The sequence below is a fragment of the Micropterus dolomieu genome, linkage group LG17 (genome assembly GCF_021292245.1).
Source record: "Micropterus dolomieu isolate WLL.071019.BEF.003 ecotype Adirondacks linkage group LG17, ASM2129224v1, whole genome shotgun sequence".
NCBI classification, from domain to species: Eukaryota; Metazoa; Chordata; class Actinopteri; order Centrarchiformes; family Centrarchidae; genus Micropterus; species Micropterus dolomieu.
The window spans coordinates 3,680,190-3,704,020 of record NC_060166.1 but is presented as its reverse complement, the minus strand read 5'-3'; the positions used below and the strand labels follow the sequence as shown (position 1 = coordinate 3,704,020).

Below are 23,831 nucleotides of genomic sequence, written 5' to 3'. Positions count from 1 at the left end.
TCTGATTCAGTCCTTTGATCTAACACGGGTTCTCAGCCCCCCGACCCACAAAGCTGGCAAGGTGCTTGACCTCGTTCTTGTCCGAAACTGTGCCACAGAGTGCCTAACAGTCACACCTCTACATGTGTCTGACCACTATTTTATTCAGTTCATGGTATGCATACAGGAAAAGCCCATTCTTCCAACACCATTGGTTTCACACTGCCGCAACCTCCGCAACCTGTCTCCCGCTCACTTTGCCTCAGTGGTAGCTGAGGCAAAGTGACCTCAACACATTTTCCCCCTCAACACATTTTCCTCACTTGAGGTCAATGATGCCACACAATCTCTGTGCTCTACACTAAGCTCATGCCTGGATAGCCTGTGTCCTCTATCCACCAAGCCTGCTCGCCCAAACCAGCCCCACCCGTGGCTAACTGATACCATCCGTGCGCTTCGTACTGATCACAGAGCGGCTGAAAGAAAATCGCGAAAAACCAAAGACCCCGCCGACCTTAAGGGCTACAAATTGCTCCTATCCTCCTTCTCAACAAGCATCAGTGCTGCCAAAACTGCACTCTATAATGACAGAATAAGCAGTGCCACTGACTCAAGGATATTATTTTCCACTTTTAAAGCGCTACTAAATCCTCCTCCACCTCCACCACCCACAAACTTGTCTGCTGATACCTTTGCTGCCTTCTTCACAGGCAAAGTGGCGGCTATAATTAGCCAATTCTTTGAAACACTCAAACTCAACCATTGTAGCAGTCCTACTACATCTTTTCCCCTGCCCTTCCAGGTCAGTGGTTGTTCACTCTCCTCGTTTACTCCTCTCACAGAGAGCGAAGTATCAGAACTCTTGACCCGTAGTCGTCCAACTACATGCCCACTGGACCCGATTCCTACGAATCTCCTCCAAGCCATACTGTGGTCCCGACAATCACTCCATGTGATAAATACTTCTCTGGCTTCAGGAACCTTCCCGACCACTTTCAAAAGGGCTCGGGTTACACCCTTGCTCAAAAAGCCCTCACTTGACCCAACTCAAGTTGAGAACTATCGACCAGTGTCTCTTCTACCTTTTTTATCCAAAACTATTGAACGGGAAGTCTTCAAACAGGTTTCAGAATTTCTCTCAGGGAATGACCTCCTAGATCCATATCAGTCTGGTTTTAAGAGTGCCCACTCTACTGAAACGGCTCTTCTGTCTGTAACAGAAGCCCTAAGTACAGCTAAAGCTGCAGCCCAATCCTCGGTTCTTATCCTGCTTGACCTATCAGCTGCCTTTGACACAGGGGTGCCCCAAGGCTCAGCGCTTGGGCCCCTTCTCTTCTCAATTTACACCACCTCATTGGGGCCGATCATTCGCTGACAACTCTACCTATCCTTCCCGCCAGGCGATCCCACTGTCTCGGCGCGGATCACGGACTGTCTATCGGACATATCTGCATGGATGAAGGCTTGCCAACTTCAACTAAACCTCTCTAAGACTGAACTCTTGGTCATTCCAGCCAAGCAATCTATCCACCATAACATCAAACTACAAATTGACTCCTCAACGATGACTCTAAAGAGGGTGGGGAGAAACTTGTGTGTCATGATTGATGACCAGCTGTTCTTTTCAGACCATGTTGCTGCTGTCTCTCGGTCGTGCCGCTTTGCTCTATACAACATAATGAAAATCAGGCCCTACCTCACTCAGTACGCCACCCAGCTTCTGGTACAGGCCATGGTTATCTCTCGCCTCAACTATTGCAATGCCCTCCTAGCAGGTCTTCCAGCTTGTGCAGTGAAACCCTTACAAATGGTTCAGAACGCAGCAGCGTGTCTGGTTTTTGATCAGCCCAAAAGGACTCATGTCACTCCATTACTCAGTGACCTCCACTGGCTCCCCGTGGCCTCCAGAATCAAATTCAAGTCACTAATGCTTGAATACAGAGTGACGACTGGGTCTGCACCCATCTACCTAAACTCCATAATACAAACTTACGTTCCTTCTCGGCCACTACGCTCCTCCAACGATCGCCGCCTGGCTCTGCCATCCCTTCAAACAAAGCAATCCCAGTCCCGGCTATTCTCATCTGAGACACCACGATGGTGGAACGAGCTACCACACGCCATCAGAGCAGGGGCGTCCCTCTCTAACTTCAAGAAGCTCTTGAAAAATCATCTCTTCCGAGAACACTTCCTCTTATAACACCTCTAAACTCCCAACCCCTAACATGCACTTCCTGTGCTCTTCTTCTTCTATCCCCTACAATGATCTTGTATTGATTGCACTTTTTGTTTTGATTGCACTTTTTGTTAACTCTTACTTCCTTCCCTAGGTATCTACCACATTGATGTGATATGTACTGTGAGCTCTTACTAGTATTTATTGCTGCTCTTACTAGTATGTATTGTCAGTTGTAGATCTGTATGTTGTTCCTCAAATGTAAGTCGCTTTGGATAAAAGCATCTGCCAAATGAGTTAATGTAATGTAATGTTCAACACTGGATGTTCTTACACTTCTTGCACAGGAAATCCATGCAGATATGGGGAAAATAGGCAAACTCCACACAGAAAGGCCTTGGACAACCGGGGTCAGATATTAGATGGGCAACCTTAGGACAAAATCTTGGGTGGTGTATTTTTTATTGTCCTTGATGTAGGGCTAAGTAATATGGCCAAAAAATTTTATCACAATAAAAAATTTCATATATTTTGATATGTCCAATCATCAATTCTTTCAGGTTTAAAGGCAGATTTTTGATCCTGAGTAGAAAACCAGATGGTTAATTGTGGTTTTCTATTTATGGTTAGAACATGACAAACACTTTCCAAACAGTGGATCACTTAACAAATCTGAGGTACAACAATTATGATATGATGTCTTTTCCTCAACTAAATACCTTTTAATAGAAAATCATCGTGCTAATTCATGATTCAAACCTTTATTGAACATTAGGTTATATTGTTGAGGAAAATTATATCGTGATCATTATTATTGTCCACTGCTGTAGGAGTGTATTAATGTACGAAGGCTCTAAACAGTAAAAAAAAAAAAAAAAATCAAATGCTATGATATTCTTAATGTCAGAATTCACGATGTGTTTAGGCTAGAGTTTTAATACTACCCTACCCTGACCCTTCCAATAGCTTTTTTGTGTGTCTAGATATGATACACATGCCTCCACAATTTGGTAAACGGAGGTGAATCAGAGAGGTTGGCTTTCGTTTTGAAAATTGTGAGGAGCACTTTTGCACACCCATACATGAAATCCATATTATCCAGCCAGGTTTTGTAACTTTGTATTGTCTGAAAGTAATTATTTGTTCATTGCAGATCCAACAAGCAGCAACGTTGGAGGAAACCCCAACCTGTCCCTATTGGGGTCCCTGACCGTCATCAGGTCTCTAAATGACAGGGATGACATTCTTTCTTCGGCCCTGACATTTTATTTAGAAGGAAGAGTGGATGCACCTCAGACAGTAAGTGCTTTTATTGTGTCTGTGGAACATAGCAGGAAATGGCATGTGTATTTGAAAGATTAAAAGACAATTGGTGTGATATGTTTTCTGTGTTAACGCACTATAGGTCACTTAACAGATTTCTCCGCTACCCCTGATCCTACACTAATACCAAAATAAAAAAGAAGGAACATGAGAAGCATCTCAATAATGCAGCAAAATACATTACGCTAAAGTTTCTACAGCATCTAAAATACAGTATGTTGCCCTGACTCTTGAGTAACCTGATTACGTAAGTGCATGTTAATGTCCTGAATGTTGGTTTTGATATTACAAAGTGATTTTCTAAATGTATACAAACAGACAAAAGTGAGAGTAAGCCTTTTTCTAATATAAATAAGCCTTAATATTAACAACATTTTATAGAGAAACTGGTACTCTGGCTAGACGTGTAGTAATGTAACAAGTCACTAATCTAATTTTATGCAATGTCCTTACAAGGTTGCGGGAGGTCATGGAAGCATTGGGATTGCTGGAAGCACTTAAAAAGGACCCAGCGTTGAGGGTGATGTTTGTTGGAGGTGCTCCTGCCCCACTGCAGCAATCATGATGACCAACCTTTTTAAGGTGGCATACTCTGTGGCAGGAAGCTCGCTGGCGTTTGGAGGAAGAGAAAGCTGTTGGCCACTGGAGGGACTGGCTCATTGATATTGAGGGTATGCACACTTTGAAAACTTGAAATTAAAAATGTGAAAAGATTACCTTAGTGCACAATTTTTAGTCACAGTAATTCTTCATGAAGTTTTCAAATACAAAAATGTAATTTCAGGAATGATATCATAGTGGTTACAGATCAACACCACAAAGTATATCTGCATTACTGAGAGTGAGTACATAAAACAACTTAAATAAATGGGAAAGATCAAGTTCAATTCAATTCAATTTTATTTATATAGCGCCAAATCACAACAACAGTTATCTCACAGCGCTTTTCATAAAAGAGCAGGTCTAACCTGGACATGTTCCAGTCAATTATGTATAAAGGTCACTTTTATGTCCCTATGGAGAAATTTGTCTCAAATAAAAGGAACTGCTGCAACAACAGCATTACAATAAAACCAGACCTAATCAGTTTTGGGACCAGCATGCTTAATTGTGATTTTTATTTAAACAGCTTTATCACTATGTGTGATAATTATGCAAACCTTTGTCTGGCATCGAGCCATTTTTTTTTGAAGCCATTACATGGTGGGCCATAACATAGTCAAATAATTGTAAACCTTTGTCTTATTGTTTGCCTGTTTAGCTCAGTCAGTATTGCGCAGGACTCCCAATGGGAGGGTTGCATGATTGATCCCAACATGCTGCGAATATTTTTTTCCCCTCACTTGTTAAACTAATTAATTTTAAGGACACTTTTACACATGCTCACATTAAGCGTGTGGGTCTGTGTGCGCATCCCGGCGACCTGCATTCATAAAACTATGGACAGTTATTTGCATTTACCCAGCATCTCCAGGCACATGTTTGCTGACAGCTTTTTCAGAGTTGTGTCAAGCAAGCCAGACACTCTTTTGAATATCCTTCAGAACTTTTCAAAGTAAAAGCTCTCAGTAAAGTCAACATGAAGCGTTGCTGCAATAAAAATGTATTGATTCATTTTGTAGGCACAATAACATGGAAGGAAGTGATCATCTGTGTAGCTGTCATGACAGATCTATTTCAGTACCAGCCATTATCAACTTATTTTTTATTTTTCTGCCATCAAAGCAATCTTGTACAGAAATATTTGCCTTCTATCATTTCATTGATTAACATGGATCGCATCTTTTTCATTGCAGGTGGAGATGCTGTCCTGTTTGTGGAGGATGGACTAGAGCCAGTCAATGTGACCCTTGAAGATGTGCTGATGTTTGCGAATGGCACAGAACAAATCCCTTCACCTGGGTTCAATGAGGTGCATGCACTGGCTTTTTTAAATGAGCCAGTTAACAGCAGGAGGAGGGTTTTTCCTGAGGCAAACACCTGCGCTCTGGTCTTGAGGCTGCCATTACATGCCTCATATGAAGCATTCTCTGACTGTATAATATCTGGCATTGTCCAGTCTCCAAATTTTGGAACTGCCTAAAGATAAGGGTGAGGTTCCGGCATGTACTGTATATAGTTCTTATATGATGTTTTGTTAATATTATTTAGTTATGTAGTTTTATATATGTTAGATATTAATGATTTTTGTTAATGAGATATTGATATTGGGTGAATTGATTTATTTGAAAGATTTTTCCTATCTGTCTGGTATTGGAACAGTGTCGGATTCCCCGTATCTTTCAAAGGCATTCAACTGGCGTTGATGACTAAAGAAACTTGCCACACTATTAATAGGATAATTTCTTGAAATTTCTCAAATGTGCCAGTTTTTGAGCTCTCTGAAATGTTCACATTTTTTAATTTATCCACAAAAATTAAATATAAAATTACCCACACGTCTTTTGCTGGTCTGGTCATTTCATGGACACGCCCTATTTACCCTTTTTGGAGATTTATTTGACAGATTTTTCCTATCTGTGTAGGGAGAGCTGGTTACCTTGCTGATGTTAATTAGCTAAGCAAAGCACAAAGGACTAATTGGTGGCCTAAAGTGGAGTTTTTTTGGAATACCTGTCTGCAATACCTTTATTGATGAGTCAAAGTCAAACATACATACACGTGCGCACACACACAAATGTCGCTCCACGTTTTATGGTAGATGGCTGAAGATCCCAAACAAAGAGACAAATACTGACAAACTGATTTAGCTACCTTTGTTCGGACTTGCACACACAAAGCTTGGCTTTGCCAACTGTTTTGCCACCTGATAATTTAAGTTATCGGAAATTGGGATTACACGCATCTGTCAAGTTAATGGTATAATTCAAGCCAGCAAACCAGTTTAGCGTCAGCCTTCAGCATTCACACCATGCTAGTAATCCCACAAAGCCACAAAACCTGACCTCATGTAATTATTGGCAATGCTGAGCACTGAATTTTTGAGGGCCCCAGTGAGTCTTTGAAGGACAATTTTGAAATTGCAGTAGTTTGTCTGCATTTTCCCCAGCTACAAGTCTTGCTTGATATGTTTCAGCAAAAATGTACACCAATACATATTTGTTTTCTGGGTTAATGCAAGGAAGAGATAAGAGAAATACATGGACTGAAGCGGAAACAGCAGAGAGATCTAGACAGAGCAGCACACCAGATTCATCATTGCAAGTAGGGGGAGCTAATGAGCATCTGGATGTTGATTTTACCACAGCCTATGACCAGCAACCTGAAGTTTTCGGGCCGTCAGGTCATCCGGGGCATATCTGTGTTCTGTGTGAATACATGTTGGTGACTGACAAAACATTTGTCCAAAAACAGATACTATTTGAGATAAGGCTTTGATGTAACACTAAATATCTGATTATTCACAACCAATAAGAGAGTAACATTTTAAATTATTTTTACATAATATGCAGAGGCTGTGAAGCCACCACCAGCATTCTGTGAATGTTTGAATTGAGTGTGACCAGAAATTGTTACTGTGTTCTGACTAACACTAGCTCTGTGTCTAAATTAAGTGTCATAATTCTATTTGCAAATTTCCAGTAAAACACCTTGTCAATGCCATTGTCATTTATAGTATTATTCTTGATGTTACCTAAATCAATACAGAAAAACGCTTCAGAAGATTACTTAGATAGATAGATAGATAGCTTTATTGTCTGTCCCAAAAAAAAAGGTGACAGAAATTCTTTATCAGAACCATAAATGGTTTCATTACCAAGTTTTTACATATACACGGAATTTGTTTTGGTGTGCAAACAGGGGCGTAGGAGCGACTTTGAACTTGGGGGGGCCCTGAAATGCTAGGGGGGTTGGGGGGCATGCCCCCCTGATTAAAAAAATAAAAAATAAAGCACTTAAATGCTCATTTCTTTTGAAAACAATGTACTTTTAAGTGTGGCTGAAAAGGGTCTTTGCAGTGACAGAAGATGGAGAATAGACTGGAGAGGGTCAGAAACAGAGTATAATATAACTAGAACAAAACAGACTACATACCATGAAAAACATGGAACAGCTGCTAGTTAATGTAGCTAGCCACAGTACAAATGTATTTACATTTATTCATTTAGCTGACGCTTTTATCCAAAGCGACTTACAATTGCTATATATGTCAGAGGTCGCACACCTCTGGAGCAACGAGGGGTTAAGTGTCTTGTTCAGGGACACATTGGTGGATGGATCACAGTGGCTTTGACTCTGTTCTGCTCTCACCCTCATCTCTGCGGTCTGTCTCATGTTCACCATGACAGCCCTAGTATTGGTGCCGCTGGTCTGTGGCGGGTTGAGTACTCAAAATCTTTACTCAAGAAAAAGTACAATTACTCCCATAAAAAGTAAGAGGAAAAAATTACAATCCTACTCAAGTATAATGATATATTTCATCTGTTGTTCATCTGGTTAGAAACAGCTGCAACATGGTTATTTCTAGGGAATGCAATTTGCTTTGCTGGTTGATTATCTTCAGCTATTTCTGTTTCAAATAGAATAAAAATTATTTTCCTTTTTAAATCTCCATGAAGGTATTGATAAGATCACTTATATCACTTATATATCAGCTTGCTGCAGACACTATTGCTGCATGTGTCTTATTATGGACATGTAGCCAACCAAACCACTTGCTTTGCAGTAGCACAGGCTGCCAAAACAATCTGATTATTCCTAAAGCATCTAAATAATCTTCACAACGCAAATAATTATTGTGGCAGTAACACCAGAGCAGCTCGTTGTTGAAGCAGGTAAACCTGCATACAGAGGAAGCTGTGAGTCGTGTAAAACCCAACAGAACTGTTTTATCCACCCATATTTTCTCTCTCTGCATCTCAAAAATAATTGTTTCCTGAATAATACAGCTGGTAGCTGCTGAGTGAAGCCAAGATTAGTTTCACCGGCGACATTCTGTTTATGGACTCACGGTCGGTGAGTCCATAAACAATGGTAACCAATGTGAAAAAAGGTTAATATCCATCAAAAGAAAGCGATGCTCTTTTCAACAACAGGATAGGATACTGTTAATTTATCAGAATCAATCGATCATCTAACATGTTACAGTGTTAAGTCTATGTTTGCTCTGCAAGTAAATATGCGTTTAATACGCTGTTAATGGAAAGTGAAAGTATTTAGGCTATTTGCCGGCTTGTTAAAGAGCAACGTAAGCTGCTTTCCAACACATGGTGTGCGCTCACTGGTTTTCAGTTATATTATTAGGACATTAAAGCCTTAAACTGAAAAGGGTGTTTGCCTGATTTTCTAAATGTTTGCATCTGCCCAGTTGTGACCGTGACAAGCGCCTGAGACCAGGCGCTCTTCTGCGTAACTGCACACACACTGCCTGGATCATTTCGGTTAATGAAGCAAATGCAGATTACAGACAGACAGTTAAGTTATGAAGGTATGAATGGAAAATGTAGCGTTCTAAAAAAAAGTAGATCAGTAGAAAAAGATTACTGGCCTACAGAAAATACTGGAGTAAAGAGTAAAAGTACAGTTTTAAAATAGAAAAGTGACATGGTGCCAGTTACTTTTTAAATTTTATTTATTTAGCAAATTTGCGTTATTTGTAACAAGTTACTACCCACCCTGCAGCAGGAGTCCTCACTTCTGTATTCAGGTATAGGCTATAAGTAACAGCAGCACAAAAGAAATTTATTGAGGCACTTTGCTGCACCTGCTTTGAGCAAACTTTTTTCCCCCTCCCTTAACTTTTCAGCACCACCTTTGCCTTGTGTCACGTGTTTTCTGTAGGCCTACGTGATTTTTGTCCGCATTTCAACCATTTGATCATGTCGGATGCGGAGTGTCTGATTGATTCATTGATTGATTAGTCATTCAAACCGCCTCGGCTATGAGCAAACTCCTAAAAAAGTGGGGGGGGACAAAACAGATTTTGAAATGGGGGGGGGGGGGGGGGGGGCACATGTCCCCCCATGTATAATACCTCTACCTTGAGAACACATTTCAATCTGAAAATGGGAGTGGAGGGCCTGGAAAATTAAAAATATATCAAGTTATACAAGTAACTGAAAACACATTTAATTTCCTCACACATATACACACTTCCATATACTGTATGTGCATTAACTATTTCCAGTTTTTGTTTAGGGCCATTCTCAACAGCAATGTAGACTGGGTTGTAGCTCTTTTGATCCTTTAATGACAACATCCTCCTGGTGGTGCAGCACACTGTGGAAATTTACATCGAAATGACATTAGCCTAGAAAACATGAAGTTGGCACGCAACAGTTCACAGACCAGTTCCAGAAATTGGTTACGATCCCTGTCATGAATTGGTGGTTAAAATAAAGCAGTTTTGTATAGATGACCATCACTTCCACAGGAGGAACAAAAACAGAACTAGTTACTAAAAGTCCAACAGCATATATGATGGAGAATCTGCAGCTCATTAAATGATCCTTGAGTTGCTGAGGTCTATAGTTTGTGCGTGGTGTGCTCCATTGTCTCCTCGTTGTTAGCACCGACCGACTGCTGCTCTGCCAACATGTCTGTTAGCTTCAGCTCGAGCACTGGATCCCTGTTCTCTGCTGAAACCTGCAGGAAAACAAAAGTACTGTGATCACATTAATCAAACTGCAACAAGGGTATTTGAGGGGTAAAAGGTCCTGATTTTAAAATGGAATGACTCATTTTACAATTAGAATGTGATCCATTTGGTCGATAACATTTGAAAAGGCTACGTACGCACGTATACAGTTTTACCCCCCATTCACGTTAGCGGAGGGCTAAACTGGAAGTTAGCCTGCTCGGCCGGTGTAGGGTCTACGTGCGTAGCCTATGGCGTAGCTATCCAAAGCAACTAACAATTGCTATATATGTCAGAGGTTGCATGTCTCTGGATCAACTAGGGGTTAAGTGTCTTGCTCAGGCACACACTGGAGAACCCAGGTCTCTCACACCAAAGGCATGTGTCTTATCCATTGCGCCACCACCACCCCGTAACTCACCAACATACATGCCGACTTGTTTAAAGAATTTAAATGGCAACAGATTAGTGATATACAAGTCATAAGTCAATTTAAGTCAAATGAGTTTGGTTTATTGTGTGACAAGCAAATGATTTTTAGCATTATAGTTTGACGAGGAAATTAAGGGCAATGCTAACGGTTTGATGTGGCTTTTTAGCTAACATACTAATGTGACAAAAGCAACTTTCACTCTAGTAATGGTAATGTTGTAAACAGTGTTACCCTCAACACTGCTTACAACATTACCAACATGGGGGTTACTGTAATCAGATTACTTAATCACATTACAGTTACTAATAACAGAATCACTGTGTTACTTGCATTATCAGCATAACGGGAGAAGAAAAATAAATCCAACATCCCTTTTCATGAGTGTTTGCGTAACACTTTTCCCACCTCACTTTTGAATTCAGTGCCAGTTCGTTCCGATTCCGAGGAGGAACAGGTTGTCTGACAAACGATTTGAGAGACTCCTGCTCAGGTTGTGAACTACGGGGGAGCCAGGGGGTGCTTAGCTCCCCTTGATAAGACATCACCTCCCCTAAAAACATGATTTGTGATATTGTGTGTTGACAGCATGCTTTATTGACATTAATCTCTGTATTTCTCTATCATCATGGATCATGCAGAGCGTCAGACTACAGAGGAAATGATGAACGACCGTCCGCAGCGAGCTGGTCGCTCCTTGATCTCCTGGTCCAGTAAGCTCCACCGCCCCTCTCTAGTACAGGTTGTGTCGCTAAGCACCATGAACGGCTCGTGATCGTTCCCCTCTGGCTGGATGAATATTACGCATGATCCATGCACTACTGCAGCTGGGGGCTGTCTGCAGCGCCACGCAACTTTCTAAATTCTTCCCTCTCAGAGAAAAGAAAGGTCAGGTCCCAAACACAGCCGCAGCCGTTGTGTCAAGCGTAATTGTAGCAAAATGGCTACATATAATAATTGCATCATCATCATTATTAATAATAATAAGACATACATGCCTAATTCTTTCACTGTCAGCCCCAGGCCTACATGCTTGCAGCTATAAGCTGTGATTCAGCAGTAAGAATCAGTCTGTAGTACTGTACTCTAGCCTTGTTCTTCTCTTGACAAATGTTGGGCTAATGTTCACATCTCTGTTTTCACTTTGTAGTATTAAAGAGCATACAAGAGAGATCCTGTGTATGTCAATCTGAGCATACATGAGGTGTAACTATATATTGTTATTGTGCATCACAGGTGATGTTACGTAGTAATCCAAAAGTAATGTAACTAGTAGTGTAACTAGTTACTTTCAGCAGTGAGTAATGTAGTAAAGTAAGCCATTACTTTAAAAAAGTAACTAGTAATGTGTAATCCAATTACCTTTTTTGAATAACTACCCCAACACTGGTTGTTAAGATGCTACAATTAAGGTGTTCAAACGTATGCAAATCACCCATGTGTGACACACAGGGTTCTTGAAAAAATGTCAGCCTCAGGGCTCCTTCTCCATCACCCATCTTCCCATTTCAGTCACAGTTAGGTCATTTCCGGAAAAGACTTGCAGCCTGCCATGTTGTTACCTTGTATTACCCTGCGTACAATAATGGGCCAAAAATATTCTGACAATACACCTGAAAATATGAGGTTGTAATCATCAGCTGTTTAGGTGGCCCTGGTTAGCACTTTTTTTTTTTAGCAAGACTTACAGGAGGAATTCCTCTCCTTCTCAGCACGATTCCATCTGTGAGTAAAGCCTTCCCAGTCTCCTCAAACAGAGCAGTCTCCCCCAGCTCACTGTTGCTCTGTAATTCTGTGTACTTGTCTACAAACCTGTGGGATCAGAATGAAAAAACATTTAGAAACGCTGGTATGGAAATAATGTTCAGTGGATTTTCTAACATACAGTAATCATAAAATTCAAGTGCTTAAATTAACTTGTTGATTTTTTTCATTTAGATCCCAGTAGAACTTGGAATCCCCTCCTCCCATCTCACAGATGCCTCTACTCTTGTATACCATACACAGGCAAACCTAAATTATGTTTTTTTAAGCATGGTAGAAAGCACATACCTTTGACACGCAGAAACAAAGTTTGATTTGGAAAGATCAATAGGCCGAGGACCCGTCCCATACTGTTCATAGAACTTCCTGAAAGCAAGACAGTTATGAGTGAGTGGAGCCTGCAAACACATCTTCCAACTTTTAATGCTGACACGAGCAACAGCTCATTTCAATACGAACATTCTAAATCCAGATGAGGTTAAGTGAATTTAATTACATTCCATAAATCTATTACTGTATAAATAGTAAGTTAGTTAAGTTTATTTGTATAGCACCTTTTACAGATAAAAATCACAAAGTGCTTCACAATAAAATGTAATAAACACAAAGTAAAATACAATGCATATGAAAATTTTAAAACAAATGAAAGACATAGAACAAAAACCATAAAAATCATCTAACTAAAAGCCTGCTTGAATAGCAGAGTCTTCAGTTGCTTTTTAAAAGGATCGACAGAATTCACACAACATAGAAAGGGAGGCAGTGCATTCCACAGCCTAGGTGCCACTGCTTGGAATGATCGATCCCCTCTGGTTTTAAAATTAGTGTAGGGAACCACTAACGACCTCTGACCTGATGACCTCAGACTACATGTGGGAGTATGAAGCTGTATCAAGTCAGAGATGTAGGGAGGAACTTGACTGTGCAGGGCTCTAAAAGTAAGGACCAGGATTTTAAACTGAATTCTATACTGGACTGGTAACAAGTGAAGTGCTGCTAAAACAGGTGTGATGTGTGCTCTGTTAATGTGAGTTAAAAGCCTTGCAGCAGAGTTCTGAACAGCCTGGAGACGGTAAAGCTCCTTCTTGCTCAAGTAAGTAAAAAGACCGTTACAGTAATCTAAACTAGAGTGCATTAGTAATTTTCACCAGTGCTATGATGAGCTCTAAATTCTGACTGAAAATCCTCAAATAAACTGTTGCTCTGTAGAAAGTCACAGCTGTTTAGCAACTGCTTTGTCAAAGGATCTTAGAGAGAAATGGATGGTTAGATATAGGTCTATAGGGGTTTTAGCAAACCTCTGGATAAAGAGTGGCTTTTTAGAAGAGGTTAAATTACAGCTACTTTAAAGGACTGTGGTACATAGCCTGTTAGTGAAGACAGACTGATATAATAAAGAAGTGCTAACTAAGGGTAAAATTTCTTTAAGTAACCAAGTTGGGATGGGGTCTAAAAGACCTGCTGATGGTTTAGATCAGTGGTTCTCAACCTTTTTTGGGCAAGCGCCCCCTATCAATTATCTAGGTCCCTTACTGCACTTACTGCCTCCTCTTTTGTTTGGGGAATTAACTTAAATGTGACGTGGCACCTTTTCACCTCAGTGATAAATTAATTAATTTTAATTCAGTTATTGACTGGAATTTAATAGCTCCTGTTTTTTAGCAGGTTATCTACTCATGTTCAAATCTTTCTGCACATTCAGAATCTCCCCCATATATCTGTGTTCTCTGATATGTTGAGAAAAAAGTTAAAAGAATATTAAGAGACAATTCATAATATTTTACTACCTGCCCTATACTGTGCTGTGCATTACGTTATTGTATCCCCTCGACCGTCTGAGATTGTTCTGGATGAGACAAGGGGGCGCTCGTGCTCGGAGATAACTAAATTAACAGACAACATCTGTCGCAGTGAAGTATTTTCCCCAACGGTTATTTGTTTGGGCTCAACAGCATGGTATGCACTTTTATTGCCATTTTTGATCAATGAAGAATTTGGTGCCATATTGCATAGTAAGTGTGTCTGTGGATATCACCTCACTGCAAATCTCACGTCCGAGCAATGTTGTATAACTCAGCACAACATTGCTCGGACTGAGCAAAGTCATTTCTGTAGTTTGAACGCATTTTTTCCTACGTAGCTATATCGTTACCTTCAGGGTATGTTTATCAAGTCAATTTATGCAACACGCACACACAATGGGCTTCCATTCAACAACAACTCTAATAACGTTATAACTAAATTTCCACAGAAGGCAACATGAACAGCAGCTGCAGGCATCCGACACTATGCTTGTTAGTTAGTGAGCTTCAAATGAGGCTACCGTTCACAATTTCTCTTGACTGTCCCCCAGTATCTCAACCTGCTAGCCACATTAGCCGCGCAATATGCTAATGCCAAGTTAACTAACCTAGAACACACATGGTAAAACAACACAAAACATAGCAACACTCACAGCTTCAAAATTTTAAGTCGGGTCATGTACAGCCCATGGCAATCCGTCCTTAAACCATTACAGAGCTTGTTATGTTTTTTGGAATTTTTGAAGCACTAATGTACTAATTTAACACACACTGAGGTTTAAAGTATGGACATTGCGGTTGTTGGGGGGCTTGCCATCCTCTGCGGTTGGCTTGGCCAGTAGCATGGCATTTCAATTTTGCGATAATCGTGACAGCCCTACCTGTGATCAGGCAGAAATCTCACCACAAGTCCCCACACATTAACTTAAGCAGCTTTGATAAAGTGCAGCTCACGGTCCCGAATAGACCAAGGCTGCGCCTCAGTTTAACGTTTTTATATTGAAACTCTACATGTCATGTTACCAACATGTGCAAGGTAGGTCCACAAGGCACTTGCTGGTTACGCATCAGGTGCTGGATGAAGTAGCTTTCAGGGGAAGTACGACAGCGGACTCTTGTATATGTGTAACCAACCATGGGTGAAATTTTACAGATGATACTCTGACTTCCCCTTCCCATGAATGCAGCACAGAGCTGCACCACAAGTAGCTAACAGAAACATTTAAGAGAAAGAGTTACAATACATTGTCTCGTCCCGTCGCAGTTGAGTAAACTGGCAGGTTTCAATGTTGCAGATCAGTTTTTTTCAAGTAGCTGAAAGTTTGAACTCTTGTCGCCTTAAACGCCCCCTTTTCTAAAATATGGCTTCCAGCGCCCCCCGTCGTTCTCTGAACTGTACCACCCCTGTTGAGAAACACTGGTTTAGATGAAGAAGTCCTTTAAAAAACGTTGGTTGTTGGCCGTTTCTAAGGGTTCCTGAGTTTGAAGATAAACCGGTACTAGTTGAGGGCAGTAGATGATGGATTTTGTTTCTTATATAAAACAAAAGATGGCTCAATAGAGCTGCAACTCTCCGTCAACCTGGCCTACAGTGCTGAAATGAAACTGGGGGTTGTTCTTATTTTCCTCTATTTATGACTAGTAATATGTCATAAATGGCATTACGGAGGGTCTTGGCCACTCTGACAGAAGCAAATCAAAGCTAATAATAACTTTTAATTTACGATTTATTTAGGTTAACATATTCTTCATGACCCAGCCAGGTTTCAGTAAAACTAAATAGTGCCTGGTGGGCCCTCGCATGTGCAGTGCATTGGGGTGTGACAGGGTTGCGCCCTATATTCCGCAGCTCTGCTGGTGCGGCTATGAATTTTCACTCGATTCGAGCGCTGCACGGAGGACTTAAACATCACAGAGCACCCAGTAACTATACATTATGTTTCAGTATGTGAAGTGTGGAGCACATTGTGAAAATTGATTTAAAAAGGTCATATTATGCTCTTTTTCAGGTTCAAAATCTTATTTAGTGGTTGTACTAGAAGAGATTAACATGGTTTCATTTTCAAAAAACACCATATTTTTTGTCATACTGCACATTGCTGCAGCTCCTCTTTTCACCCTGTGTTGAAGGCTTCGTTTTAGCTATGGAGTGATACATCTTGTCTCTAAATGATCTTTGTTGGGAGTTGCACGTGTGCAGTTCTCAGTTAAGGACTACTAGCCCAAAACCCTACGCAGAGTCGCAGTCTAACACACTTCTCTGCTCCTCCATTTCAGGAGTTACTTAGTGAAAATCCTATAGTGACGGTGTCTGTCCCCTGACCATTGAAATTATTTAAATCTAAAGGTGTACTAGTAAATGAACTAATATCAGATTATGATATTGATTTATTTTGTCTTACTGAAACCTGGCTGGGTGATGGAGAATATGTTAGCCTAAATGAATCCACCCCTCCAGTCATATTAATACTCACATTCCTCGAGGCACAGGCCGAGGAGGTGGAGTTGCAGCTATCTTCGACTCTAGCCTACTAATCAGCTCTAAACCTAAACTAAATTATAACTCATTTGAAAGCCTTGTTCTTAGTCTTTCGCACCCAAGTTGGAAATCACTGCAACCAATTCTTTTTGTTATAGTGTACCGAGCACCTGGTCCGTATTCTGAATTCTTATCTGAGTTTTTGCAGCTTATCTGCAAATTCAGATAAGAATTGTTCTGCCTTGTTCCTGTGAGGTTTTAATGTCATGTGACATGGTGACGTTTTGCAGTGCCAACGAAAGTCGGAAACACAATTTCTAACCAGCATGCCTTGTTTTAAGTCCAGCACGTATCACGTTAAGTCAGCGCTGTGCAGCGCCGCATTAAGTCAAACGCACCTATTGCCTAAACCCAACTGCCCTTTTGTATTTAATGGTCATTTTTGGTGATTTCCACACTCCATACTTTAACGAACGCATTGCAGTCTAAACCCACAGACGATGAAAAGTTGCACAAACGGTTATTACCACAAGACCAGTTTGCCTGTGGCGTGCTGTCAAAACGTTGTTGTAATTTCAGTCTACATTCTCAGATCTGCAGCAAATTTGGAATGTATAATAAGAGTCCCGCCCTGAACACAGCTACATGCCAATAATCACTCAAAGTCTCAGCACCACCTGCAGGCAACAGGAAATGACACGTTTTATGCTGTACTGTACTACTACTAGCAGGTTGGACACAACTTCAAAACTGTCATTTCCATAAAACTCATAACGCATTGATGAAGCCATGTTGCAGAACTCGTGAGTTTGAAGTTAATGGCGTGGTGGTGGTGTGGCTTCCAAGTTAAACTCTTTGCCATGACACAGGAAGTTGTACCTTCAGTGTACATGCTCACATCTGCACCAAATTTTACATCCCGCCCCGAACACATCTACATGCCAATATTCAGTTATAGTCATAGCGCCACAAAGGGAACACAGGAAGTGATAATTAACACCTCTGTGCAGCGTCCGAAGCACATTTCAGTTCGGCTGGTTGTTGACTCCTCAGGTTAATTATTGTTCCAGTAAAGTGGATTCATTTCTAAAATGTGCTGCTGAACAGGTTCTCCTTCACTTTTAAGGATGGGATGGGGTGGTTGAAAGTAACAGTAACATAACGAGTACTGTGACTATGTACTTTTAATACCCAGTAATAAGTAAACCAATATATTTACTTTTTAAAGGAGTAATAAGTAAAAAGTCACTACAATTCATGATTAATTTGCTCAACAGTGCTGCTAGATATGCCATACAGACTGATGTGCTGCAAAGACAGAGTGCTGCTTTCTGCCCCTTAGTTGCGCCTGCATCTCTGATGACGCTACACAGAAACCCGTCTTAGGCTCTATTTTCACATCGTCTGATCATGGCTACTTGAGACCACCAATTGGCGATCTGATCGCCAGAGGGCGGTGTTGCATTGCAGCAAGTCAGTGAAATGTAAGAAATAGGCTTATTAGCTTTAAGAGAAACCACCAGACATCTGTAAGTGCACTGTATAGCGTTTCCCACAGAATTACTGTGGAACCCAACTGTATTCTAACGTTAACATAGCTATCCTTATTAGCTAGGCTCCTTATATGCTTGCTTATTAGTTATTTGAAGGTGGGTCTCAGACAGTGACAGTTTTGTGTAAAAATGTATAGACTAACTCCAGGTTCAACCCTGAGTTTTCAGTCCTACGACAGTGGGCCATGGTAACTCATGCTGAACATAACCTGCTCTGGAGCAGAGCAGTAAATGACATGCCACTGACAAATGACACACCTGTTCCAGGTGTTATTTTCACATTTACAAAGTGAGCATGTAGGAGTATAAGCATAGCTACTAATGTCACTACTGTGAGTAGCTGACTTACGCTCTAACTCCATCCTCCCTATAGAAGATTTCAGGCACAGTCTCCTGTTTCGTCCAGGGTCTGATGTGTGGCTTCAAGTGAAGTTGGTCCCTCTTTGGTGGAAAAGCCGCATATACATCATACCAGACAGGTTTCTCTGTTGGCTTCACGACCCCAGAGCGCATCAGATCTCGAACCCTGTCGATCATGCCATCACAAAATTGATTATTAAAGTGGCATTTGACAGCAATATCACTGACTGTAAAGCAGAAATGTATTTAGATTAGATTCAACTTTATTGTCATTGCCCATGTCACTGGTACAAAGCAATGAAATGCAGACAGCATCTAACCAGAAGTGCTTAAGCAGTAATTAAATAGAAGATGATACATTATTATACAAAGTGCAAGGTATAATACAGAGAATAATGAAATTGCTAAATTCAAATCAGAGCTGTATGTAAAAGACAAATGTACATAAAACTTCTTTTTCTTACAGTTAAGCATAAGTGCAATGTAAGCGGCTGTGGCTCAGGAGGTAGTGCGGGTTCCCCATTAATTGGAAGATTGGTTCAATCCCCAGCTCCTACAGGCTTCATGTCTAAGCGTCCTTGGGGTAAGATACTGAACCCTGAATTGCCAGTGATGGCTGTTCCATCAGTGTATGAATGTGTGTGAATGGTGAATGCCATGTAGCCAGTGAGCAGCAGATTTTAAAAATAATAATTAAAAAAATGCATTAACGTGAGATAAAATAATTGTTGGCTTTAATTAATGCGTTCAACGTGCCCAGACCTAATAAAAACAACTTCTATCTTGGTCGCATGCCATAACGTTACAACACTATCTCTAGACTCTGGGGGCCTTTCCGAAACTGCTTGCTACTCCCTCTTCCTACCTACTTCCACATCACAGGGCATTCATGCAGAAGGTTAGGGAGATCGATTTGGCTGAGAGTCTAGTTTAACAGACCCTCTCCCCTCCTACTCCGTCACGGAGTGTACTCTGGTCTGTACCCTCACAGCCAAATCAACCTCCTTTAAAGCGTAGGGTATAAATACAGCGCCAACTTAGCGTAAATAGGATCTGACGTTACCACTGCATCATTTACTGCTATCGTACAGGTCATACATTCTTTTATGATAAGATTGTTATTGATTGTAAAAGACTAGGCAATTCATTTTGAACCTCTCATATGGAAAATATTACTTAAGGTGGGTGGTAGATCAAAAACTCCACCGCCAAAAATCTTTTACCAGTCAAAATGATAAATTGCATTTTGTGTCACATATACATTTGTTTCCATCCTTTTAATTGAGATAATAAGGTATTATGTCAAATACGAAGAGGCCAGAGTGAAATTTGAAGCTAAATTATATTACTGCTATTAAATGCACTTAAAACGTAACGGTAAATTGTTTTATTTCTTAAACCTCACCAGACTGTTCACTTTCTACAATCACCCTCTTCTGGCCTCCTGGTTCTGACAGAGTCCTGGGGCCTTTCTCATTTCCCAAATTTCCACCTCCTCGACTCCTCGATCCTCATTTTAGTCCTGCCCACCTGAGTTGCGAGCTCGAGGAGTCGAGGAAAAGGGCATTTAACGAAATGTCCTTTCCTCTGCGCAGTCTTTTTAAAGCGACGTCAATTAAATATGAGGTGTTGCACAGCTGCATCATCTGTCGACTGTTTGAGCTGTGATCTCTGTCAGAGCAGCAGAGCGTTTCATCATCAGTCCCTTTACAAAATGACACAGTAAAATTTATCTCAATTACAGCTGTCATCACAGGACTCTGTTGGAATGGCATGTGCAGACTACATGGGCACTATTAGGCTTTTAAAACATGAAACAGATCAGTGCTGAATGCTCTGCTTGAGCATTTGACTTCAGCAGCTGTTTTGTCACGATTATAGCAGCTGAATTGGTGTGACGCGCGGATCGTCTTGGACATTAACGGAACTCATATAGGCCTATACACATAACCTGTGACTTGTGCAGACGTCAGATCGCCCGATATCCCAGAATGCATTTTGCCGCCACAAAGCGGAAATGTCGGAGGAGAAAACTCAGAACTGTAACTTGTAATACTGCTATGGTGCTAGTGCTACGGGCTGATTGCCTCCATGTCATGCTGCACTGATGCAGTAAGTCCTGCAAAAGGACCTCAGACCAAGCACTGAGTGCATAAAACATTTTTCAGAACTTCTCAAAAGGTTGACATTTCTGTATTATAAATTCTTTATTTTAATATTCTAATATTTTGAGATGCACATATAGGTTCGAATTTACATTTGTGAATATGAAATCTGTACACACAAGTGTTTTGTGGTGCATTATTTTTTTCTGGGAAACCTAACAATATATTCTTCCAAAGCAAAGCAAAAGATTTTTTCTAAAATAAAAATCACAGCGCAGGTGTTGTGCCGAATTCTGCATGCCTGCCATGAATTGCATACACCTAGCGTGAGGTAACGCTCTTTTATATTGAGAAGAGGTGGATGCAAATTTCTGCAGGTAGCCTCCAACATTCGTTTTTGCCCAATTCTGCATTCACTTATTAAAGTCCTTTTAGGATACTTTGCTGTTTGAACGAGGTTAACGTCACATGTTTTTGCTGAATCTCAAGAAATGGTACTTTTACTAAGTGTAATAATATATTAACGATTCTTAACGTTCATAAAATATATACTGATCATTTATCACTACTGATGAACCCCACAAAGAATAATATAGCGTTTAAAAGCAGAACTTTAATGCATTTTCATGCAATTCTCGGCAGGCATGCAAAATTCAGCATAACACCCTCTGCCACAGTTACGCTGTCAATCTGTGGGAAACACTGAGCTGGATAGAATTTCTGTATTAATTAAAAGGACATTTCTTTGATTTTATTGATGATTAAGTATTGATAAGGTAGAAGCCATGCCTTCTTCCATACTATACCATCTACAAATCGATTCCAGTATGAAATCACATATGGTACTGTGGCAATGTCTCTTTGGAAAAAAGCTCTTATAGATCTGTTATTGAATGACTGGAAAAACACATTTTTCCTATGGAAGTGTCGGACTGAAATAACAAGGGCAGTTGCTGTGCAGTAACCCTTATTTGTGATTAGAATAGCATAAAGACTCCAGAGGGTATTGCACCAAAAACCTTTGCATAGTCCCCAGGTGTAACAGGTATATTATATTCTGAAAGAAATTCTTCATAAGTAAACAGAAGACCATTCTGGTTAAATAACTGATCTACCAACACAATGTTGTTATTAAACCAATATTCCATGAAGAGAGATTTGTGTTTATATAAAATGTCCTTGTTATTCCATATAAGATATTTGTGAGGTTGTATGAAGTAGATGAGAGACCATGACAAAAAAGCCTGGCGATGAAAGGCAGACATTTTAACAGATACCTTATCAATATCATAGTTACAAACTAGGAACAACCTCATGCCACCCAGCTTTGATAATACATGAAGAGGTAAAACATTCCAATGGTCTATATAATTGTTTAAGCCAATTTATTTTAAAGGTATTATTTAAGTTATAAAAATCCAGAAAGTTAAGCCAGCTGTTTTCATAGGAGCCTGCCTTTGTTCTAGCCAGATGTGATGTCATTTAAAGCAACACTACATTTTTATGGACAAAACAAGTTAGTATAAGGGGGGTGGCAAGTTAAACTGGGTTACGTCCAAAAATGACAAAATATTTACAAAAAATGTTTTTTATATAATCTATATCCTATGTAAACATGGGCACAAATATAATCCTGAAAATAATCATGGTTTGAAAAAAATATTTATAGATGCAAATAGTGGTTTTGGATCTGGACCTGGTCCAATGTGACCTGGTACATGCAAAAAAAACAGAAATTGTGCTTAAAGTATTTTCACAAATTGAACAAAGGTTTCACAAATCTGAAACTGTGTTTCAGACATTGTTAAGGCTTTGCCTAAAATGCCAAACCGCTTTCACAGCTGTACTAGGTGCAAAAACCCGAGAATCAGTTGCACAGCAATGTAAATTAACATAACTACCGAATCGAAGCGAACTTCAGCGTCGTGACGATCATCGCATTGGGTGACTTTATAACACACTACCGCTCCGCGCAAACGGAATGGAAGTAGGTAGGGGGAGGGAGAAGCAAGTACTTTCGGAAAGGCCCTCGGTCACCATGCTCTTGAAATACGACATTAACTCTAACGTTACCATCGGTTCACTTGACCTTTGTTTCGTACATGTAGTATCGCCGGGGCCGCGGGTCATTGCTGACCCTGCTGCACCTCTGACACAGCGTGGCCTACCGTTATTCCCGATAAGCTGTGCTGTCCCTGTGGTTATATTAACAGGTGTTAACGGATGTCCTTCAGGCCTCGGCTAACTAACGTTAATATTAGCTACCTATCCACTTAGCGTAAATTCGGCTCTCTTACCGGGTAAACACGGTTCCGAACCTCTCTAGCCTGCTGCCGGCCATTCGGCCTTTTCATCGACAGCTGTAGCGCTGCAACCATAGACTGTATAAAAGAAAGCTGCAACAAGACCTCCTCTACCTCTTCTCTTTTTTTTCTTCTACTTCCGTGGTTATTGGCGGTTGGCAAACAGCTTAGATAGAAGTCCGCCACCAAGTGGACCGGAGTGTGGAACAACAAAAAGGAGAAAAAACTGAGCTGAATGAATTTCTTTGAAAAACACAATATAATCCCAGTATATGTTGCTTATTGTTTTCCTCAAGAGACCTGACAATTAAAGGTCCTGGGCGTTGTGCCTTCCTTAGTGACTAAAGAAGTTGATTTCTTTTATGTTGTATTGTCTACACCTTTTTATATACAGTCTATGGTCTAGGGACATAACTTACTGGCTACGTTCAGACTGCAGGCCTTAATGCTCAATTCCGATTATTTCCCCAGATCCGATGTTGTTTTGTTTGACAGTTCACATTACTGTTTAAATGTGGCCCATATCAGACTCCAGTGTGAACCGTCCACGGCCTGAAAGTGACCCGCATGCACAGAAGAATAACACAACGTCACACGCAATACACTGTTGCAGGCTACAGAAGTAAACAAAGAGCCACAGAGGTTAGCTCTTGTTAGCTCACGGGAGACTCACGTTTTTCATTGTCCTCTTGCGGGTCACATTTCTCCCGAATTATGACAAGTGTTCACAACTTTGTTCTTTCTGTTCACAGCTGCCCCACAACTCCCTTCTTCTGTCTCTCTCTCTCTCCCCCCACTGTGTCCGCTCGGACAAGTAGCATGCATGTAACTAAGAAGAGAGCTTGCGGTCCGGTGGATTTCAGGTTTAAGAAAGGGAATTTGTGAGTAGATGATAGCAAGGTAGAGAAGGAAGCGAGACACATGTTTAATTATGGCTTTTTGTGAAGCTTTTTCATTCAGTGCAGCTCCGTCTACAGCTG

The 23,831-nt window shown here is 40.7% G+C and overlaps 1 protein-coding gene and 1 long non-coding RNA gene across 2 annotated transcripts; one reads left to right on the top strand and one right to left on the bottom strand.

Annotated features, from left to right (window-relative positions):
• The first annotated feature begins 3,312 nt into the window (after window positions 1-3,312).
• Window positions 3,313-5,910, top strand: LOC123986238. Its single transcript, XR_006828820.1, has 3 exons — window positions 3,313-3,454; window positions 3,935-4,149; window positions 5,275-5,910. It is a non-coding gene; the product is annotated as an uncharacterized LOC123986238 (long non-coding RNA).
• Window positions 5,911-9,525: 3,615 nt separating this feature from the next.
• mrps23 (mitochondrial ribosomal protein S23) lies at window positions 9,526-22,998 on the bottom strand. Its single transcript, XM_046074386.1, has 5 exons — window positions 22,846-22,998; window positions 18,433-18,609; window positions 12,538-12,615; window positions 12,174-12,297; window positions 9,526-10,063 (listed from the first exon to the last, which is right to left on the bottom strand). The coding sequence occupies exons 1-5, from the start codon at window positions 22,887-22,889 to the stop codon at window positions 9,944-9,946; spliced, it is 543 nt and encodes a 180-aa protein (XP_045930342.1). The 5' UTR covers window positions 22,890-22,998; the 3' UTR covers window positions 9,526-9,943.
• Between the last annotated feature and the right edge of the window lie 833 nt (window positions 22,999-23,831).